Genomic DNA, 17,368 nt, shown 5'->3' on the forward strand with positions numbered 1-17,368 from the left:
ATCTTACCAGAAATAAGAAGTCATTCCGCATTTCTTCTGGTTTATTGCAACAAAATCTAAACTTCTATGGTGAGCATGGTGAAAGCTTGTTTTCAGTGGGCCGGGTTGATGCTTTTAACTTATGAAACAATATGGAAAAAGGGGAATACTTAAGCGGGAAATGTGACTCCACATTTAACCACATCAGACTAATCACTTTAACAGTTTGTAATTAAAAAACATTACATTTGGTCTGTTTTAAAAGTTCCTAAAATTTCATCAACACATAAACTGCATGAAGTGCTAACTGTAACCAAGTCTTTGAATATTCATAAACTCCACTTCGCTGGAGCGCTGCCGTCATAAAGGGCTGTAGCTCAGTAAACCTGAGCGGATGGAAGATCCTCTCTCCCGTCCTGCGATGTCTCTTTTCCACCACTAGATGCCGTATAGCTCCCATCATGCTCCAGTCTGTGGAAACTTTCTCTCCTCTCTGGGTTTTCCCCCTCACCAGCCTAGAAAAAGTGAAGCTATGTTGGAAGTTTCCAGTGCTCTTGTGAATTTCAATGCGTTTTCTGACATTTCTTTTCTCGGTGTTCAGCTGAAAATCTTCCTCTCCGGTTCTTTTCCTTTCTCTCTCCAAAAAAAAAGGACAGACTTCATCCATCCACCTTCTCCTAAGTCGTCCTTTCAGTCCTTTTCCTTCTTTCACTGCCGTGTGTATTCCACACAGGAGCTTAATCATTCCTCTCTAATCCACTGTGCTGTGCCCCCCCCCCCTCCCCAAACTGAAATTACCTCCCCCCCTCCCTCTCTCTCTCTCCCTTTCTCCTCTCCCATTCACTCCTCCTGTTGTACTTTTCAGCTTCCTCCCTCATCCATCCTTCCTCTATCTCCCTGGACCCCCTCCCACCTCCGTCCTGTCCGGCCACCTCTCCCTCCAGCCCTCTCTGCCTCTCCCTGGCTCTGGGTAACCTGAGTGGGGCGAGAGGCAGTCATGCAGAGCGCAGCGGGGCCTGGTCAGCCTGTAATTAGCAGCTGTCAGAGAGAGGCCGAGTCCACCCGCAACCTGGGTGGCATGAGGGAGGGAGGGAGGGGAGCGAGCGGGGAGAGGGAGGGTGGATGTGGGAGGAGTGAGGGGCTGAGCCAGCGCTGCGTCCGCAACAATTGCAGAGAGATCTGAACTTCTGCGTCCTCAGAATATAAGCGTGGCTTATAATAGGAACGGCCCTCTGCTGTTTGCACGGGAGCTGCCGATAGCTCTAAATAACGATGTGCTCATCAACAACATACATACATTAAAAAACACAACAAACCCACTTTCTCTATGAAGGTGAGCTCAGAAGACCCTCTCATTGTGAGCTTAAATGTCGTGAAGACAAACATCTTGTTAAAGAAACTCACAAACTCGCCTCCTACTCATGTAAACATCTGAGGAGCATAAACAGAAATGCAGATGTATGGCAGTTTGTGGTTTCTGGAGGAGTTACGTGCTGGAGTCAGTGGACTGACGTCCAGATCATCGTAGTGGGGTCACGAGGTCGCCAACGGTGTCAAACCTGCGGCCCGTGGGCCAAAACTGGCCAACCAACCGGGTCCGATCCACCTTTTTTTTGTTTTAATCAAATATTTAGAAATAAATAACTCTTTTTGTTATTATTATTTTTTTTAAAGCTTCTTACTTCTTACTCACACGGCTAAAATTCTGCACTGCAAGTGTTTTAAAAGGCTAAAAAGTTTTCACAGTCTTGTTGTCTCATCCTAATCACTACATGGCATATTAACAGTTATTAAATTATTATTTGATGGATTTAGAAGAGTCTGAATGTGACTGTATATGGACCATATGGGGTAAATTGTGAACATCTACAGAATTTTCTCATATGCCACTGCACATGTTGTTGTTACTATAGATTAATGTTACTGGACAAGCCTGAGACTAAAATAGTGCTGCATGTGCCTGATAAGCTAAAACGAGTTAGAGACCTGTGGTAGTTTTTTTCTTCTTCAAATTAAAACCTAAACACATGGGTAAAGCCAACAATTCAGCTTTAATATTTTGCAAAAAGAAATGTATAAGTGATTATTGACTCAGAAATGCACTCCAAAGTAAAACACAGCTTGTATTTTTGGAACTTGGATTTTTCTCCCAGCTGTAAGGTCTGTGGTGTAAATACCAGCCTGGTCTACAGTGCAAGTTGCAATAACATATATGCAATGACTAAAATGTGGCTTCCTGCCACCTGTTTTATTGTCATCTTGGTTGTAATCTGATTAATATGGGAAAGATAAATCTGCGTTGCATTACATTACATTACACAGTGTGTATTATGTGAATAAATTGGATAGATCCTTACTAAAAAGAGCTTGATTTTGTCCTGCTTTTTTTTTTAGATTCTACAAGATTTTCCACAATTTATTCATTAACATTACTTACTGTTTTGACCTCTGAAATGAAGAAGTACTTTAAACGAAGGGCTATTTGCTCCACTCTTCCTGAATAGGAGCTACTTTAATGACATTTAGCTTCAATGTGTGCAAAGGCTCAGGGAGTAACTCCAAATGGTTTAAAAAGTTAGCAAACACATACATTCAAACATGCAACATTATTTATTTATATTTATTTCCATGTGAATGTCAGTGAACTCATCTCTGTTAATTGTGTAAGTGTATTGATACACTGTTTGGAAATCTTGAGTAAATTTGGAGAAGTTCACTTTGAAATTCCATTTACTACATCTTCCTTTAGAAGGTCAATAATGATTATGATTTCAAACCTAAAATCATTTAAATTCACAGTTTAAGGTCAACATGAGTACGATCAGAAATCTGAGGCTTTTCAAGGAAGCTTCTGCTAAAAAAAAAAGAGGTGATTCTTCAGTCAGGAACATTTTTTACTTTATAAAACTGAACACACTCTGTTATTGCCACTAGTATGATGTGTACTGCACATCTGATCAGTCAAATACATTTTCTTACACGTTTACTGTTATTTTTCTATCATCTTTTTTCTTTTTAAGAAAATTGTTAACTGTTTTCATAGACTAGCTTAAAAAAAACAGAAAAACAAGCTTCGGTTATTAGATATGGTCTCTTGCCTAATAAAGAATGAATCTGGCCATTCTCAATCTCTGAGAACAATCTCAGAGACCTCTTGTTTTTGTGCTTAATCATCTTTAAAAAAATATTGGCAACAGTATCAGACATCATAACGTCATACCACTGCACTTTTATACATTTTTTTAATTCTTTCTGTAACTTTATGTATTTAAGGACAAGTGTTTCAATAAGATTACCTGGTTATCTGGTTAATGAGGACAAGCACAACTTTTAAAAAATAAAACAGAAAGATAAACCCCGAAGGTCCGGAGCTTATAATTAAAAAGTGATTTATTGTATTAATGAAGGAGCAAACGAACGTAGTGACAGTAAGTGTATGTTTTATGGAATTTAAGTGAAAATGTTGAACTTTTCCCTGAAGACAGAGGTGAGAGGAGTGAAGCGCGCTGCTGTCTCACCCTCTGGACGGCTGGTTGGGAGAGTTCTCATAGTAATACAGCCCCTGATGTGGCTGCATGTCCACTGGCATTGGAGCGCCGAGACCTGCTGCTCCCCTTACACCCTGGACCTGACACACAAACACACAGGAGACACACACGGTTAGGGTGAAGAGAGAATAAAAAAAAAAAACAGACAAACCCAACCCAACCAAACATAACTGAACCCCACCAGAAAGAAAAGCCAAACACACAAGAAACAATTGTGGCTGGAGGGAGAAAAAAAAACAGGTAGGATGATAATGACAGACGAAACCAAAGCAAGTCAAACAGTTTGAGTCTTTGAGAGGCTGGAGTCATACTTATCTCAAACAGAGTGGGTTTTAATTCCGTTACTTGAGGCAAGTACAAGGTCCGAACCGTTCCGAAGCATCAAAAGTAAAAGCGCCCGGCGTCAATTGGTTGATGCTTCCAATATTTATTCTCTACTAATACATTACAGCTACTGTCTGAAGAGTGACAAAAGGAGTAACTTTCACTGGCACATTTAATGCGTCCTGTGAAATAGAAGTATTATAAAAAGATCTAAAATATCTGAAGTATTTCAGGCAAAGTGAAACAGAACTCAATCAAAATATCCACCAAATTATTTTACCTTCAGCAGATAAAATAACAGCTATGAAGAGAGAAAATGTGATTCAAATCTCTGTTTCAATTCTGTCCAGCTGTGAAATTTGGGGATACGCAAAGCTTTTTCCAACAATGTACTCAGTGTAGTGTGTAATCTTTAGGAAAACATAGATATTTGGATAAGAATCGTCTTTATAACAGGACATGATGAAGATGAAAGATTGAAAAGAAAGTGTTTCAAAATGAAAAACACCTGAAGCTGGATTTGTGTTTTTGAAATCTCTAACTTTTTTTAAACAGTGTAAATCCAAGAACTTTCACATTAAAAATATTGCAGCAGTCAGACACAAACAAGTTCAGTTTGACAGGATATACTTACTGAAATGTAAATACATGAAAACATGATGTTCAAAAAAGTTTGAGTCTCAACATCTCCTTGAAATAAAACATTTTCAGTAAATTGAACAATTGTAAAGGTGACTACACAGGGTAGAGACAATTTAGTAGCCATGTTGTGTTAACCAAACTTCAAAAGATTAGACCAAAGCCTGCGACACAAACAGTGGGTTTCCCTATAATCTCTCGTCTCCAAACACACCGGCTGCGCCTCAAACACTGCTGACAGACACTGAAAACCTGCTGCACCGTCCAAGTGAAGCGGTGATCAGCTCAGGAAAAAGAAAAAAAAAAAAAAGACCCACAGAGGAAGAAAATCTGGGTCTCGCCTTTAAGCTTAAAGGACAAAAGTGTAGTGATGCAAGAAACACAAACAGGGAAAAATGAAAGTGGGACAAAGCGGCCTTTTGTGCAAGACTCATATTGAGAAGGTATCTTTCAGCAGGAGTGAGTGCATGTGTGTGTGTGTGTGTGTGTGTGTGTGTGTGTGTGTGTGTGTGTGTGTGTGTGTAGGGTAATTCTACCTAAGAGATCTCCGATACAAGCACCTGCTCATTACATCCAATCACATCAGTGCACGTACTAATAGTGAAGACCACATGCTCAGGGAGGCAATTAGGACAAAGAGATCAGCTCGGACAAAACAGGGAATCATAAGAAAAAAAATCACTTAGATTAAATCAGAAATTTAACTAATTTAAACACTGATTGAATGGAAACAGAACAAAGTTGTACTCCATTTGAGTAATTCTCTCTTTCCTTTGATAAAGTAATAAAATGTAAAACCAGGGTGACGAACTCGTACAGAGAAACAATAAATGAAAACAAATGCACATGAATGCAACGAGATACAGTATCTGTGGATGCACTGACCATCAGTAATCACATTAAACACCAATCTCGCTACAATCACAACATGTACACACTCAAATCTGACTCATTGATTCATGAACTCCTTCCACAAAAAAATGACATTTGAAAAGGACAAGAAGTTAAAGCAGGAGACAGTGCAGCCACATTCTGTAAAAAAAAAAAAAAAAGCTTTTTTCTGACCAGATCAAGAAGAAAGACAATGGTTTTGTGATCAGGTGATAAAGAATTAAGATCAGTGAGTTGAATGATTAGAAACATCTCAATCCCAATACCGAAACATACATTAAAAAAAACACATACAGTGTGCTAATCTGACTAATCTATGCTACATTCTTGTCGAGTGTTTGGAAACTAAATATCATGTAGCTCCTGTTCATGTGACAAGTGTTGAGTCGCGGACTGGAGCTCCTGTCTGCTGCAGATGAAAGCTCTATGGTTTCAGTGCAACAGGTTGCCAGGCCTGTTATGCAGTAGCACATGTGTTAAAAGGGCAGCAGGGACCTATTTAAGCCTACAAGCCACCAGAGAGGGATTTGGTACGCAAAGTTTAAGCGAAAGCCTAAATTACGTAGGCGGTCCGGGGGGCTAATTGCATATATTCAGCGCAGGCTTTGGATGTGTGTATGATAATTAGCAGGAAGTGCTAAATAGAGATCTTAGGCGAGCACCTCAGCTGTCCAGAACTCATAAATACCAAGAGAGGGAGAGAGGGGGGGTTCCCAGACAGCCCAACACACACTCAAACACACACACACACTGTCACAAACTGGCACACCTGTCAGTCTCGCCAGGAGGTAGCATGATAATCCCACCAAGACTACAGAGAATGTGTGGGTGAAGGAATGAGTGTGACGGTGTGCACAACGAGGGAGTTTATACAGCGTAAGCCCTGGAGCAGGTGTGTATTAGAGGAGAGTTTTACAGACAAGTGTATTTGCAGTGAAGAGGGAGAGTGTCTGTGTGTGTGCGCGTGTGTGTGATAAATGATGGTGGATCGCAGAGTAAGGTTGAATTATGCATGAGCCCACCTGCACATAAGCAAGCAGGGATTTTTTTTTTTGAAAAATATGTTTGTGAGTGTTTCCCCCGGGGAGCGAAAGCAGCGAGTGAGTGAGAGTGTTACTGTTGTAGCTGTGTGTACACACACTAAACGGTGTCTGCTGTGATTAATTCACATGGTACACAGCTCACTCTCTCATCCAGAGAAAGTAAACAACAGCGGTGCTCCAAGTCTGAGGAACACTGCCTGCTTGCTGCAATGTTTCCAGACGACATTTGCAAACATAGAGATTAAAATCTTTACTTTTGTGATTCATCTTATTTTCACTAAAGGTCACAGTAGTAAAAACACCTTCTCGCTTATGGGCCGGGGCATTCAAAGTAATCAAATTTGAAAATTATGTCACAAAAGAGGTGAAAATTCTTCACATTTAGCATTTTAATCTATGTTTTTTTTTTTTTTTTTTTTAATTAATAGAGACAAAATTGATGATTTTTGATCAGCTGTTTAAAAGGAAAACGTTATTGGCCATGCAAAATGCCAGAAATATTTGTATAATGAACATCAATCAAGATGTAAAACATTCATATTTAGGATTAATAAACCACATCTTGATTCAATCATTTCTTTTTCCATGCAATTATTGACTGAAGCTGACTCAAAAAAGAGCAAAAAAGAAATTTTTTAAAAACATCCTTCATAAATTCCCAATTGAATAAAACCATTCTGACATATCAGATAAGTATGATGAGATAAAGTTTGCGCTAACTTTAGAGATTTAGAGATGAACATGATGCATTTAACTATTTAGCGTTGAGCTTTTTTTCAGTCATGAACTGGTTGTTTAATCAATCAAACGATGATAAAAGAGAAACATGTACTCAGTCTTTGATCTGAATTAATCCAATTTAACTGACACACTGATGGAGAACATGCAAACACTACAGGAGTTAATTCTGAATGAGGATATTCTCAAAAAAATGAAACAGTAAAATCTACCCACTGTGAGCATCTGAGCACATAGAACAGTGAACATTGGCCGAATGATTCCACACATGTGCTGCTGACACAGGTGTGGTGGCACGCTGCTATTTTAGCTCAGTGTTTTGTGAGAAACTACAAGCAAGTTTGCTCCGGAGTGTAATTTTGCGGTGCCGGGCTGGAGAGCTATGGGGCAGCAGCGTATTAAAAACCCCAAGGCCATAAATCAAACGGCTAGTGGCGAGCTGGGTAGCAACCGAGGAGCTGAGGACGGGGACAGGGTGTTGAACCAGAAACCTCCAAACCTGGCCTCTGCAGGGCCGCTCAGCCTGCAGCATCGCAACACACCGAAATGCCCTGAAGTCCTACTTAAACATAAACCAGCAGTCTTTTTTGAGAAGGTAAAAAAAAAAATTGAATTCATCATGTGGATAAATCTCATACATTTCACCTCCTCGCTGCAAAACTCTCTAGATCAGTCACACTTCACTGTTTTTGCTGTACACTGCTGAGCACCACTGTCCAAATATGCAATGTGATTTTTGCAAAAAGAAAGAAAAATAGTCAGAAAGAAGAGATACTTATCAGCATAATATTCAGCATGATAATTTAGTAATGTAACTTAAAATTTTAATCGATTATCATATTATTGCTGTTATTATTTTCTAAGGTATGCGAAAGTTACTAAATATGCTCACTAAGCTGAACTAAGTGGGTTTTGGTAATGGACGAAGAGATGGTCTCACTTTATCAAACAAGCTCTAAAGTTGAGTTGTCATGGTGCTTTCAAAGAAAAACAGTAAATGTCAGTTTTCCCTTCCCTTTGGAGGTGTTACACGTCTTTTTCCAGCATGACACATGCTGATGAGTGACACACTGCGGACCCTGACTCCAGCTGAAAGGAGATATTAGCGACGATTACCTCAACTGCTGGATATTTTTACACGTCCCCCAGCAGGTCCTGCCTGCGCTGCAGCCCAATAAATTTCCATTCCGGCTTACCTTCTTACTCACCAAACCAACACAGCTTCCACCACCAATAAATAAAGTATGGTCTCGTGCGCTCAGTGGGCTGTTACTCGCTCACCGTCACAAACCTAACCAGTGTTTTGCAACAGAAGCTGATATTAAGTGCAACAGCAGATCTGGCCTCGGGACCGGTGTGGCGGGAATCGAAATCCAGATTTACAGCCACACCGTGCCGCCTTTAAGAGAAGAAATACCGGACTGACTCTTACAAGTGATCACATGACTTCAAAAGGAGTAACACACTTAGCTGGGCTGAGTTATGCTGTCAGAGTCTGGCTTTGATATCGTTACTGGCTCCATTAGACGTTCAGATGACCGGCTCGCTTTTCTCTGCTGCTGCTTTTTTTGGTTTAATATTAGTTTTGTAGAACTGCCACACTGTGTGCTTAGTTCAATAAAAGTTACACAACGCTATTTCCTTTCCACTGATGAATTATAGTCTTCAGCCTCTTCAGAGCTGAAGGCAGTTTGAATGGTAAAAAGTGGAATTACAGAATAGAGTAACAGGCTGCTGCTGCTGCAGAAAGTCCTGAAAAAACAGCCAACTTTCACCCTGACTTTTGAATCACTATAACTATTTTGAATGTACAATAACTGGAAAACACCATCCAGGTGGGAATTCAAACACCTTTTCAGAAACAGTATTGACATATCTGAAAAGGCACTTTCACCACATGCACTGGAAATATGCATGACAGCATGTATTAAGTGACAGTAAATGTAAACTGTGTTGGAGAAGTGCCGCTAAATTTCTTCCTAAAGCCATGATTATTACTCGATGGACTGCAAACACAGTGTACGTCTGCCAGAGCTACACCTGCACTCTGGAGGCCATACTATCAATAAGAAAGATTTGCTGTTTACACTTGTAACACAGGTGGTGAAAAGCAAAAGTCATTTGATCGTATTCAGTAAGATTTTCAAGTGTAACCACAGTAATTACAACAGAAGAAAAACTTCAAATTGATAATTGTAGATTTCAGAAAAACTCTTTTAGAGACGGATGGAAATCATCTGTGTTTTCATACCTGGAAATGTGCGTGTTAGATTAAGCAACTATGATGAATGATAAGGCTTAAGGTTGATTTGGTAAAAAACAAAACAAAAACAGAACATTATACAGCATATACAGCCCAAACGTTTGTCATGAATCTAGTCTGATCAGGATGCAAAAGTAGCTGTCTGCATCATTAATCCAAAAAACCTTCCCCAGCAGACAGCAGAGGTCAATATTAAGCTATTTGAAAGTGTGGAAGTCGAACTTTGGTAGATGGTTGGTTCATGAGAAACTGGGAAGTGGGAAACTGTGAGCTTTCACTCTGAAAAACTGGAAGTTCCTGAACACAGCAGCTGCTTGGGTGAAAGTCAAAAAATGGACTTAATGTACAAATCAGTCATTCGATTTTATTTCTGCTCACAATCACAGCCATAAATTATGACGCCACCTCTCGTCATCCCAGTGAAACGGACCTAACATTTGAAACGATAAAGACTGAGGAAGGCGAAGCAGCGCTCCAGTTCATCGCAGCACACAACAGCGCGTCTGTCCGTCCAGATCGAGTTCTCAGGTGATAGTTTGTGTTTGCGGTACACAAAGAGGAACATTGTTTGCTCCTGCCCAGTTTGGTCGTTTGTGACATTCTCATAAAGTGGCGATCCTCCTGCCTGTGAGGAAGTCTCCGGAGAGAACAGACATTTCCACAGGTCATTGGTCATGTCAGACAAAGGAGCCCGGCTCTGCTCTGCCTCTTCTCTGGGGTGTAACACTAAACTGTTCCTTGCACATGTGCTCACCCTCCCTCCTTACTGAATATTAAAAAAAAAAGGACATTTAATGGCATTTCCCCTTCACTTCTCTGTTCCTCTCAGGTGGAGATGTTAGCTCGCGGAGTGAAAAATGACTTTGACAGAAAGCAGAGCCTAAACACAACTTAAGACGCGTCTTTGGAGCTTGTTTCATGCAGTGTAAACACCCATCTGAAAGTATTTTGTCCTCATCTGTCTCCCCCACCCTCTCCCTCATTCCCCGCCGTCCTCCTCTCGTTGGGCCTATTCCACCACAGCCCTGTATCTCCGACTATCTCCTGCCTCTCTCTCTCTCTCTCTCTCTCCCCCCCGCTGCCTCCACCCTCTCGCTCCCTCCCTCCCTCCCTCCCTCCCTCCCTCTCGCTGCTCATTCCGACCCCTCCCCCTCCTGGCGGAGCTGCAGTCGAGGTGGGTGTTCTCTGGCTGTTATGACTTGGGAGACGATAATGGCAGCTATAATGTAGCCAGCCGTTCCTGATGTGGCTGGGCTTGTGGGGGATTCTGTTGTGTTAGGGCTGGAGACGGAGCGGGAGTTGGGGGGGGGGGGGTTTGAAGGCGGGGCCCGGGCCCTCAGCCAACCACAGTCCACATCCTACATCATTTTCTTTTTCAATTTTTTTCTTTCCACCCTCGTCCTTCTCTCCCTCCTCTCACGCCGACTTTTTCTTGCCCTGTTGTTTTCTTTCGGTGGTAAACTTTGTTTTTAAGTTCTGGCCTTGTTTTTGTAACTCCCCCACACACACCCACCCAGCATGGACTCTCCTCCTTTTCCTGCTTTTCGCCCCCATCCACCCACCCTCCCTCCCCACTTTTTTTTTTTTTTTTTTTTTTTTTTTACCCCTTTTACCCAGACTGGGTGAATTCCTCACAGCTGCTGTAATGTGATGGGGGCCAATGGTGTGACCAGTGAAAGGCCACAGGGCCGGAGACATCACTGTAACGTACAATAAGCCCGACTCGCTGACCTGCTGCAGCCCAGATTACTGTCATATCTACTTACCTCTGACTCCGCGGTCTGATTCCAACTGTTTTAAAGCTGGTTCTGTCTCAGTCTGGCAATTTCTGAAGTTAACGTTCGCAGTAAAGGCTCAATTTGAAAAGAAAACACATGGCGTGTGTAACGCTTAGGTTTTAGTGGAGCAGCTTTCAGCAAATTGTCTCATCATAAAAGCATTATACTAAGCTATTTTGCAAAACTGATAAAAATATTAGGTAAATGTTCAATATGGTTTAGTATTGCCACTCACAATAAATGCATCTTTAAAATTTTGCATTTGAAGAGAAGCAATCCACAGAGCATGGAAACAATTAAAAAAATTGCTAAATAATGTGAATTATTTCTAATTTGAGGCTGTCTGTTTGGAGGTTACATGTTCTCCCTGTGTACAACCCTCTCACCGTCTGGTGACTATAAGTCCATATGGAGATGCATGAACTTGAATATTCACACATTCAGACCACAACAAGCTGACAATGTCGAAGAGCGAATCTGAAAGTTTTTAAGTGGATAAAAAAAATGAGTGAAAACATTGAAAAAATGAAACTCTGAAGTTGTAATCCATCCTCTCTTAGCCTTGCCAACCAACATTTCTTCTTTGATTTCAGTCGAACAGTGTGTCCAGTTTTTATGTGTTTCCACATGGACAGAAACTGTATTTCTGTATGATTTAACGCAACACGTCCCACAATTATGTCCTATAATGTTACATAATTTGGAAACTTATTTACATACATGTAAAAAAATCCCTCCTGTACCTACCATTATTTATTAGGGTCTCAGTAAGGAAAATATACAATGAGGAAATTATCAGTGAATTAATTTCATGAACAAAGATAACATTTTCACAAATATTGACATAAAAACTCATGTTTTTAATACCATTCTCTAAATTAAACATTATCAAATTTGATCTGTAATTTTTATCGTCAACATTTAATCTTTACTCTTTCATGATGCTACCTGTCAGATATAAAAAAATACGATGAATATACGCCTATAAAAAGTGTGCAATTGATTCTATTAGTATCACGGATACCAAATATGCAGATGTAAACATAATTCAAATATTGAATGAGGTTTTAAAGAATGATAAATGTTCATAAAGCAATACGAGCAATTTCCTACAAGGGTATGAAATCTATTTACTGAAAAAACAAAATATGAATGAAGCACAGTTATTTTTTTTTTTTTCTGTACTCTTTGAAAAACTGTCAGCATGAAAAAGTGCCACACAGACAAGTTTCCTTCATGTTTTAACAAAGAGATGAATCCTGCTGGATTTTAAAGAGAAAAACGACATTTGTGCAGCCGAGACGACCTTTTAGACCATCTTTACTAGACAGCAGTGCTGTGTGTGTGTGTGTGTGTGTGTGTGTGTGTGTGTGTGTGTGTGTGTGTGTGTGTGTGTGTGAGCTGACACTATAACCCCAGCTTCACCCTGAATCACACCTCGCTCATCTCCGTCCTGTAAACCGCGGGCAGAGGAAGCCGTGGTGCTGAAGTCTCGCCGCTGGGGCTCTCACCTTGTGGAAATGGCAGAATGAAACGTTGATCCCTTGTTGCTACACAGCCGGAGTGACTGATGACAGACATCGGGGCACCGAGGGGGGGGTGCGAGTACGACTCCTCAACATGACTCGGAGCAGCGGAAGAGGTAATCCACTGCAGCACGGAGCGGCCGGGTGAGCTGAAAGCTATATTTTCACTACAAAGGGTGCAGCTGCAGGAGAAATGACGCTCCGGCGTTGTTATGTCATGTATACCAGAAGGTAAATGTACTGACAATTACATAATTTGGTTGCGAAATGTGCAGCGCTTTGAGAGTGCCTTCACTACACAGTCCTGATTACTGTTTTTTCACCTTTGTAACTGATGCCTTCATCCGTCAGTGACTCGCAAGTATTTGTTTTAGGATTAGGAGCAGTTCACCTCTCCTTGTTTTCATTTGCCTGCACAAGCAGAGCAGCTCCGCTCGCTCGGAGGCAGTTCAACATTTGTCAGCTCGGCGATTTCAACCCAACATGTTGGACGTGTGTCTCATCCATCCTTAGCTCCCTTTACTCTTTTACAATCCCACTTCTCTCTCTCTCTCTCTCTCTCTCTCTCTCTCTCTCTCTCTCTCTCTCTCTCTCTCTCTCTCCGGGCCACCCACCCACCGCCCTGCACATACCTGTGGTTTCCTGTACCCCGCTCCTCTCCTTTCCTCCCTCTTCTCTTTTTACCTCCAGCCTCTGTTTCTCCTCCCCCTCCACACTCGCTCACGTTTCTCCTCTTTTACTCCGTCTACAGGAGTTTTCGACTCCTGTCTTGTCTTCCCTTCTTTTCGCTCTGCTACTTCGGCACAACCTGTGTGTGTTGGATAGGTAATGGCCGGGCCACAAGTATGTCTTTGAACTCCTTTTAAGGAGGAAAAACAGAGGAAACAGGGGGGGGGGGGGGGGGGGGGGGGGGGGGGGGGGAAGGAAAAGAGGAGGGAGAGAAGGATGGATGGATAAAGCAGATGAGGAAAGGTTGATTCACGCAGCTGGCTCCCAGCTGTAGAGCCAGCCAGCACAGGGAACCGCTCTATCTATAAACAAGCCCAACCCCCATTTTGGAGAAGAGAAACATGCAGAGCTTTGTCACTTCTCTTCACCTTGACCAGCACCCATTTCACATTTTCCTCCTCCTCCTCCAATCACCAGTCAGTCGTCATCACGATTACTTACACACACAAAAAGAAAAAAAAAACAAAAAAACAACTGGAATGAGCAGCCAACATCTGAACATCACCACAGAACAAAAACCAGATAACAATCTGTTCAGTTTACAGAAAGACCACAGTGGTTATAAGTAAAATAATAATCCTAACAGTCTTGGGTGGGCAGGCAATATTTATAGCCGGCCTGCTGCTACTTATATTCCTGCTGTACAGCTGGAAGAGAGAGAGAGAGAGAGAGAGAGAGAGAGAGAGAGAGAGAGAGAGGGAGCCTGCACGAGGGGGTATTTGTGTGTTTAAGTGTGTGCGTGTGTGTGTTTGTGTTCGGTGTGTGTGGGGGGGAAACCGCAGGTCGATCCCTCCAGAAGATGACAGCAGCAGACGAGGTCCGCAGGCCGCCAGACGAACGCAGCGACCACAGCTCTGAGAGACTCTCACAGGGAGGAAATCCAGAGGCGTACGGCACAGAAAACTGATTGAGAAGACGCGATTAATCAAGAGAAGAATTTATGGGAGGCTAACTTTTGCTTTTGCAGCGCTCCAGTGAGTTGGTAGAGTAGGTAGAATTTCAAGCCAAATGCTTGATTTACATCTCTGACTTGTGTTTTTGTGTTGAAGTTCCCTTGGGCAAGACCAAACCCTGAGTTGTTCCCAATGGGGTGAAAAGCACCTTGCATGGCAGACATCTATGTAAAGTTCAGAACATTACACACTTCACTGTGATCCTCTAAGATCTTCCTTATCATGTTGAAATACAAACAGAACCAACCTATAAAACTCAGGAAAGTGTTTTATTTACTGGATGCTCTTTGACTTTTTTCTATCTCAGTCTATGTTTGTTGATCTCCATCGAAAATAGAGCAGACGCTTATTTTTAGCAGCGCGGATCAGCATGAGAGGTCGCTTCTAAAATGTGTCGAAGCACGTTCGGTGAAATCAGAAACACCCAATCTCGCGGCGTTAATCGACCTCGATGGCCACACTGAAGTTCAGACCGGACACATCCACAGATGAATCTCGGATGTCGGGAAAGACTTTAAAAACACAAGAAAAATGCACTGAAACTAAACCGTTTCAAATTTCTAAACACATTACAACCACACTCCACCCACGCCCGTAAAACTGCTCCACTTAGTCAAAACACAAATTCAGTCATATTTATTGCTTCCTCCTGGATACGTGGCTTTCAATCCAACATTTTGAACTGTTTAATTAATATATTATGAACAAAGGATGCTGGAAATCAGGCAGGAAGAGAAGATTAAAACGCAAGAAGTGATGATCTTGAAACAGTAAGGATTACTTAAAACAGTCTGTTTGCTATTTTGTGATATAAACCACTCTTCACACAGTGGATGAGTTACAGAGTCCAACTGTATGCTGCAATGTCCGCGTCTCCTGTGTGGTCCCAGTCATAGTAGCTGACTTCATAACTAATATATCACAGGCGTTTAGTTCAATACCCAGATGTTGCTAGGAGAAAGGCATCCGGGCCTGCGTTAGCTTTTAATTGGCTGGGATCCCTGAGCTGATGTTTGGAGCTTAGCATGTGACTCAGGGAGAAACGCACGCACATGCACACGCGCGCGCACACACACACACACACACACACACACACACACACACACTTTCCCTGAACAAATGAAAGGCCGGGCTGTGACAGGGCGGCAGTCTCATGCACTGTCAGGAAGAGACGAGTCATGGCTGTCCAGATGAGCCTACAAACTAAACAAACACAGACAATGCACAGCACGCACACACAAACACGCACCCATGCACAAATACACACACACACACACGCAAAGACACACACTGAGTTACATCTCTGAGATCCCAGGACTGGCTGACGCCAAGCAGCAGTCGTGATATGCGCCGAGTAGATTATTACAACTTCAAGTAAAAAGATGAGGGCTGGAGAGGGAAGCCTCAGCAAAAATAGAACAAACACAGCAACAACAACAGAGTTCTGTCATGTAGGACACACAAACAACGTTGATGGTAGATGTACATGGATTTGTACTAAAATTAGTTTGCACCCTTACATTGCGAACAGCTGTAGTTCTTGTGGAAAAGTCCATAGAAGGGAAAGTTTTGGGGGTTTTTTTTCAGACAAAGTCACGTTTCAGTTAGAATAAAGTTAGGGTTAGGTTCTAGTTAAGCCTAAAGAAAGTCTCGAGGAAATGAAAGTGAAGTGTGTGTGTGTGTGTGTGTGTGTGTGTGTGTGTGTGTGTGTGTGTGTGTGTGTGTGTGTGTGTGTGTGTGTGTGTGTGTGTGTGTGTGTGTGTGTGCGTGCACTCTGTCTCACTCTGTGTGCAGAGCGTCTTGGGTTCCCACCAGGGCAGTAATTAGGTGGCATTAACATAACTAAAAGGCAACAAATCAGCTAATCAGTTAGCTGTGAATTTGAAGAGCGAGGAGCTTAAAAACACGCCCAAATATTCACACGGTGCATTAACTCACTTTTTATCCTGACGTTAAAATACACAATTAATGTTGACTGTGCTCATATTTCTAAATGTTTTTATGTCCTTATCAAGGAACAAGCTTCAGATCAGGGCAGCTTTTCTCTGGACGGACTGATATCCTAAATAGAGTGAAAAAAAGAAGATTCGACCTTTTTAAACCACAGCAACAACACACGCAGACTGAGTTTAACATGAAAAACGTAAGAGTATCTGCAGGGTGTGAGCAAAACCTGAAAAAAGCAGATCCGCCACCTCGAGAATAGAAAATTCAAAAATCAGTTGATCGTTAGTGTGTAAAACAGCTTTTTTTTTATTTTGTGCAGAATAATCTTGATGGCAAAACTCTGAGTCTATCTCTAACCATGATTTATGTTGGGCCACACAATTAAACTGTACAGGCAACTCCCTCATATGCTTATTGGTTTTGGACCCCACAAAGCCAGGAAAACCAGGAACACACAGATACACTAAAATTAACCACAACTAACCCTAATCCAATTCCAAACAAACCATACCCTCAATTTCAAAATGTAATGATTTTGCTTCACAATGTGAGTGTGCTGACGTACTTAGTTCCCCTCAACACTAATAAATATAAGCACACACACACACACACACACACACACACACACACACACACACACACACATGCACATGTAGTGTTTGGAGAGCTATCTTTCCCACAGCGGAGCATTGATGACCATTCATTTTGAACAGCTTAACCCAAACCTCACCCCTAATCCATAACCAATTAATGCTTAACCTTCACCTCGGAGATCTCAGAAAACGTGTTTTGCTTCATTACAGCAGGGCTTTGGCCACCAGAACGACTACTGGGCTTAACAAGGTGGGTGTTTACACAGCCAGAGGTCTCTAAGAGGTAACAAAAACCTGTACACACACACACACACATACACACTGACATGACACATTTACGTGCACACGATTGAAAACATACATATCACAAGACACATTTTAGGTTTTACCCTCAAGTAAACACTAACACAACAAACA

At 41.8% G+C, this 17,368-nt stretch overlaps 1 protein-coding gene across 1 annotated transcript in view; it reads right to left on the reverse strand.

Annotated features, from left to right (window-relative positions):
• The window catches only part of gli1 (GLI family zinc finger 1), a 61,042-nt gene that overhangs the window by 11,364 nt on the left and 32,310 nt on the right, over positions 1-17,368 (reverse strand). The window contains exon 2 of the mRNA XM_030091945.1: positions 3,498-3,607. Coding sequence (XP_029947805.1) covers positions 3,498-3,568 — 71 coding nt within the window. The 5' untranslated portion in view covers positions 3,569-3,607. The remainder of the gene's footprint in view (positions 1-3,497; positions 3,608-17,368) is intronic.

Source organism: Salarias fasciatus, chromosome 5 (assembly GCF_902148845.1).
Source record: "Salarias fasciatus chromosome 5, fSalaFa1.1, whole genome shotgun sequence".
In the NCBI taxonomy this organism is placed as follows: domain Eukaryota; kingdom Metazoa; phylum Chordata; class Actinopteri; order Blenniiformes; family Blenniidae; genus Salarias; species Salarias fasciatus.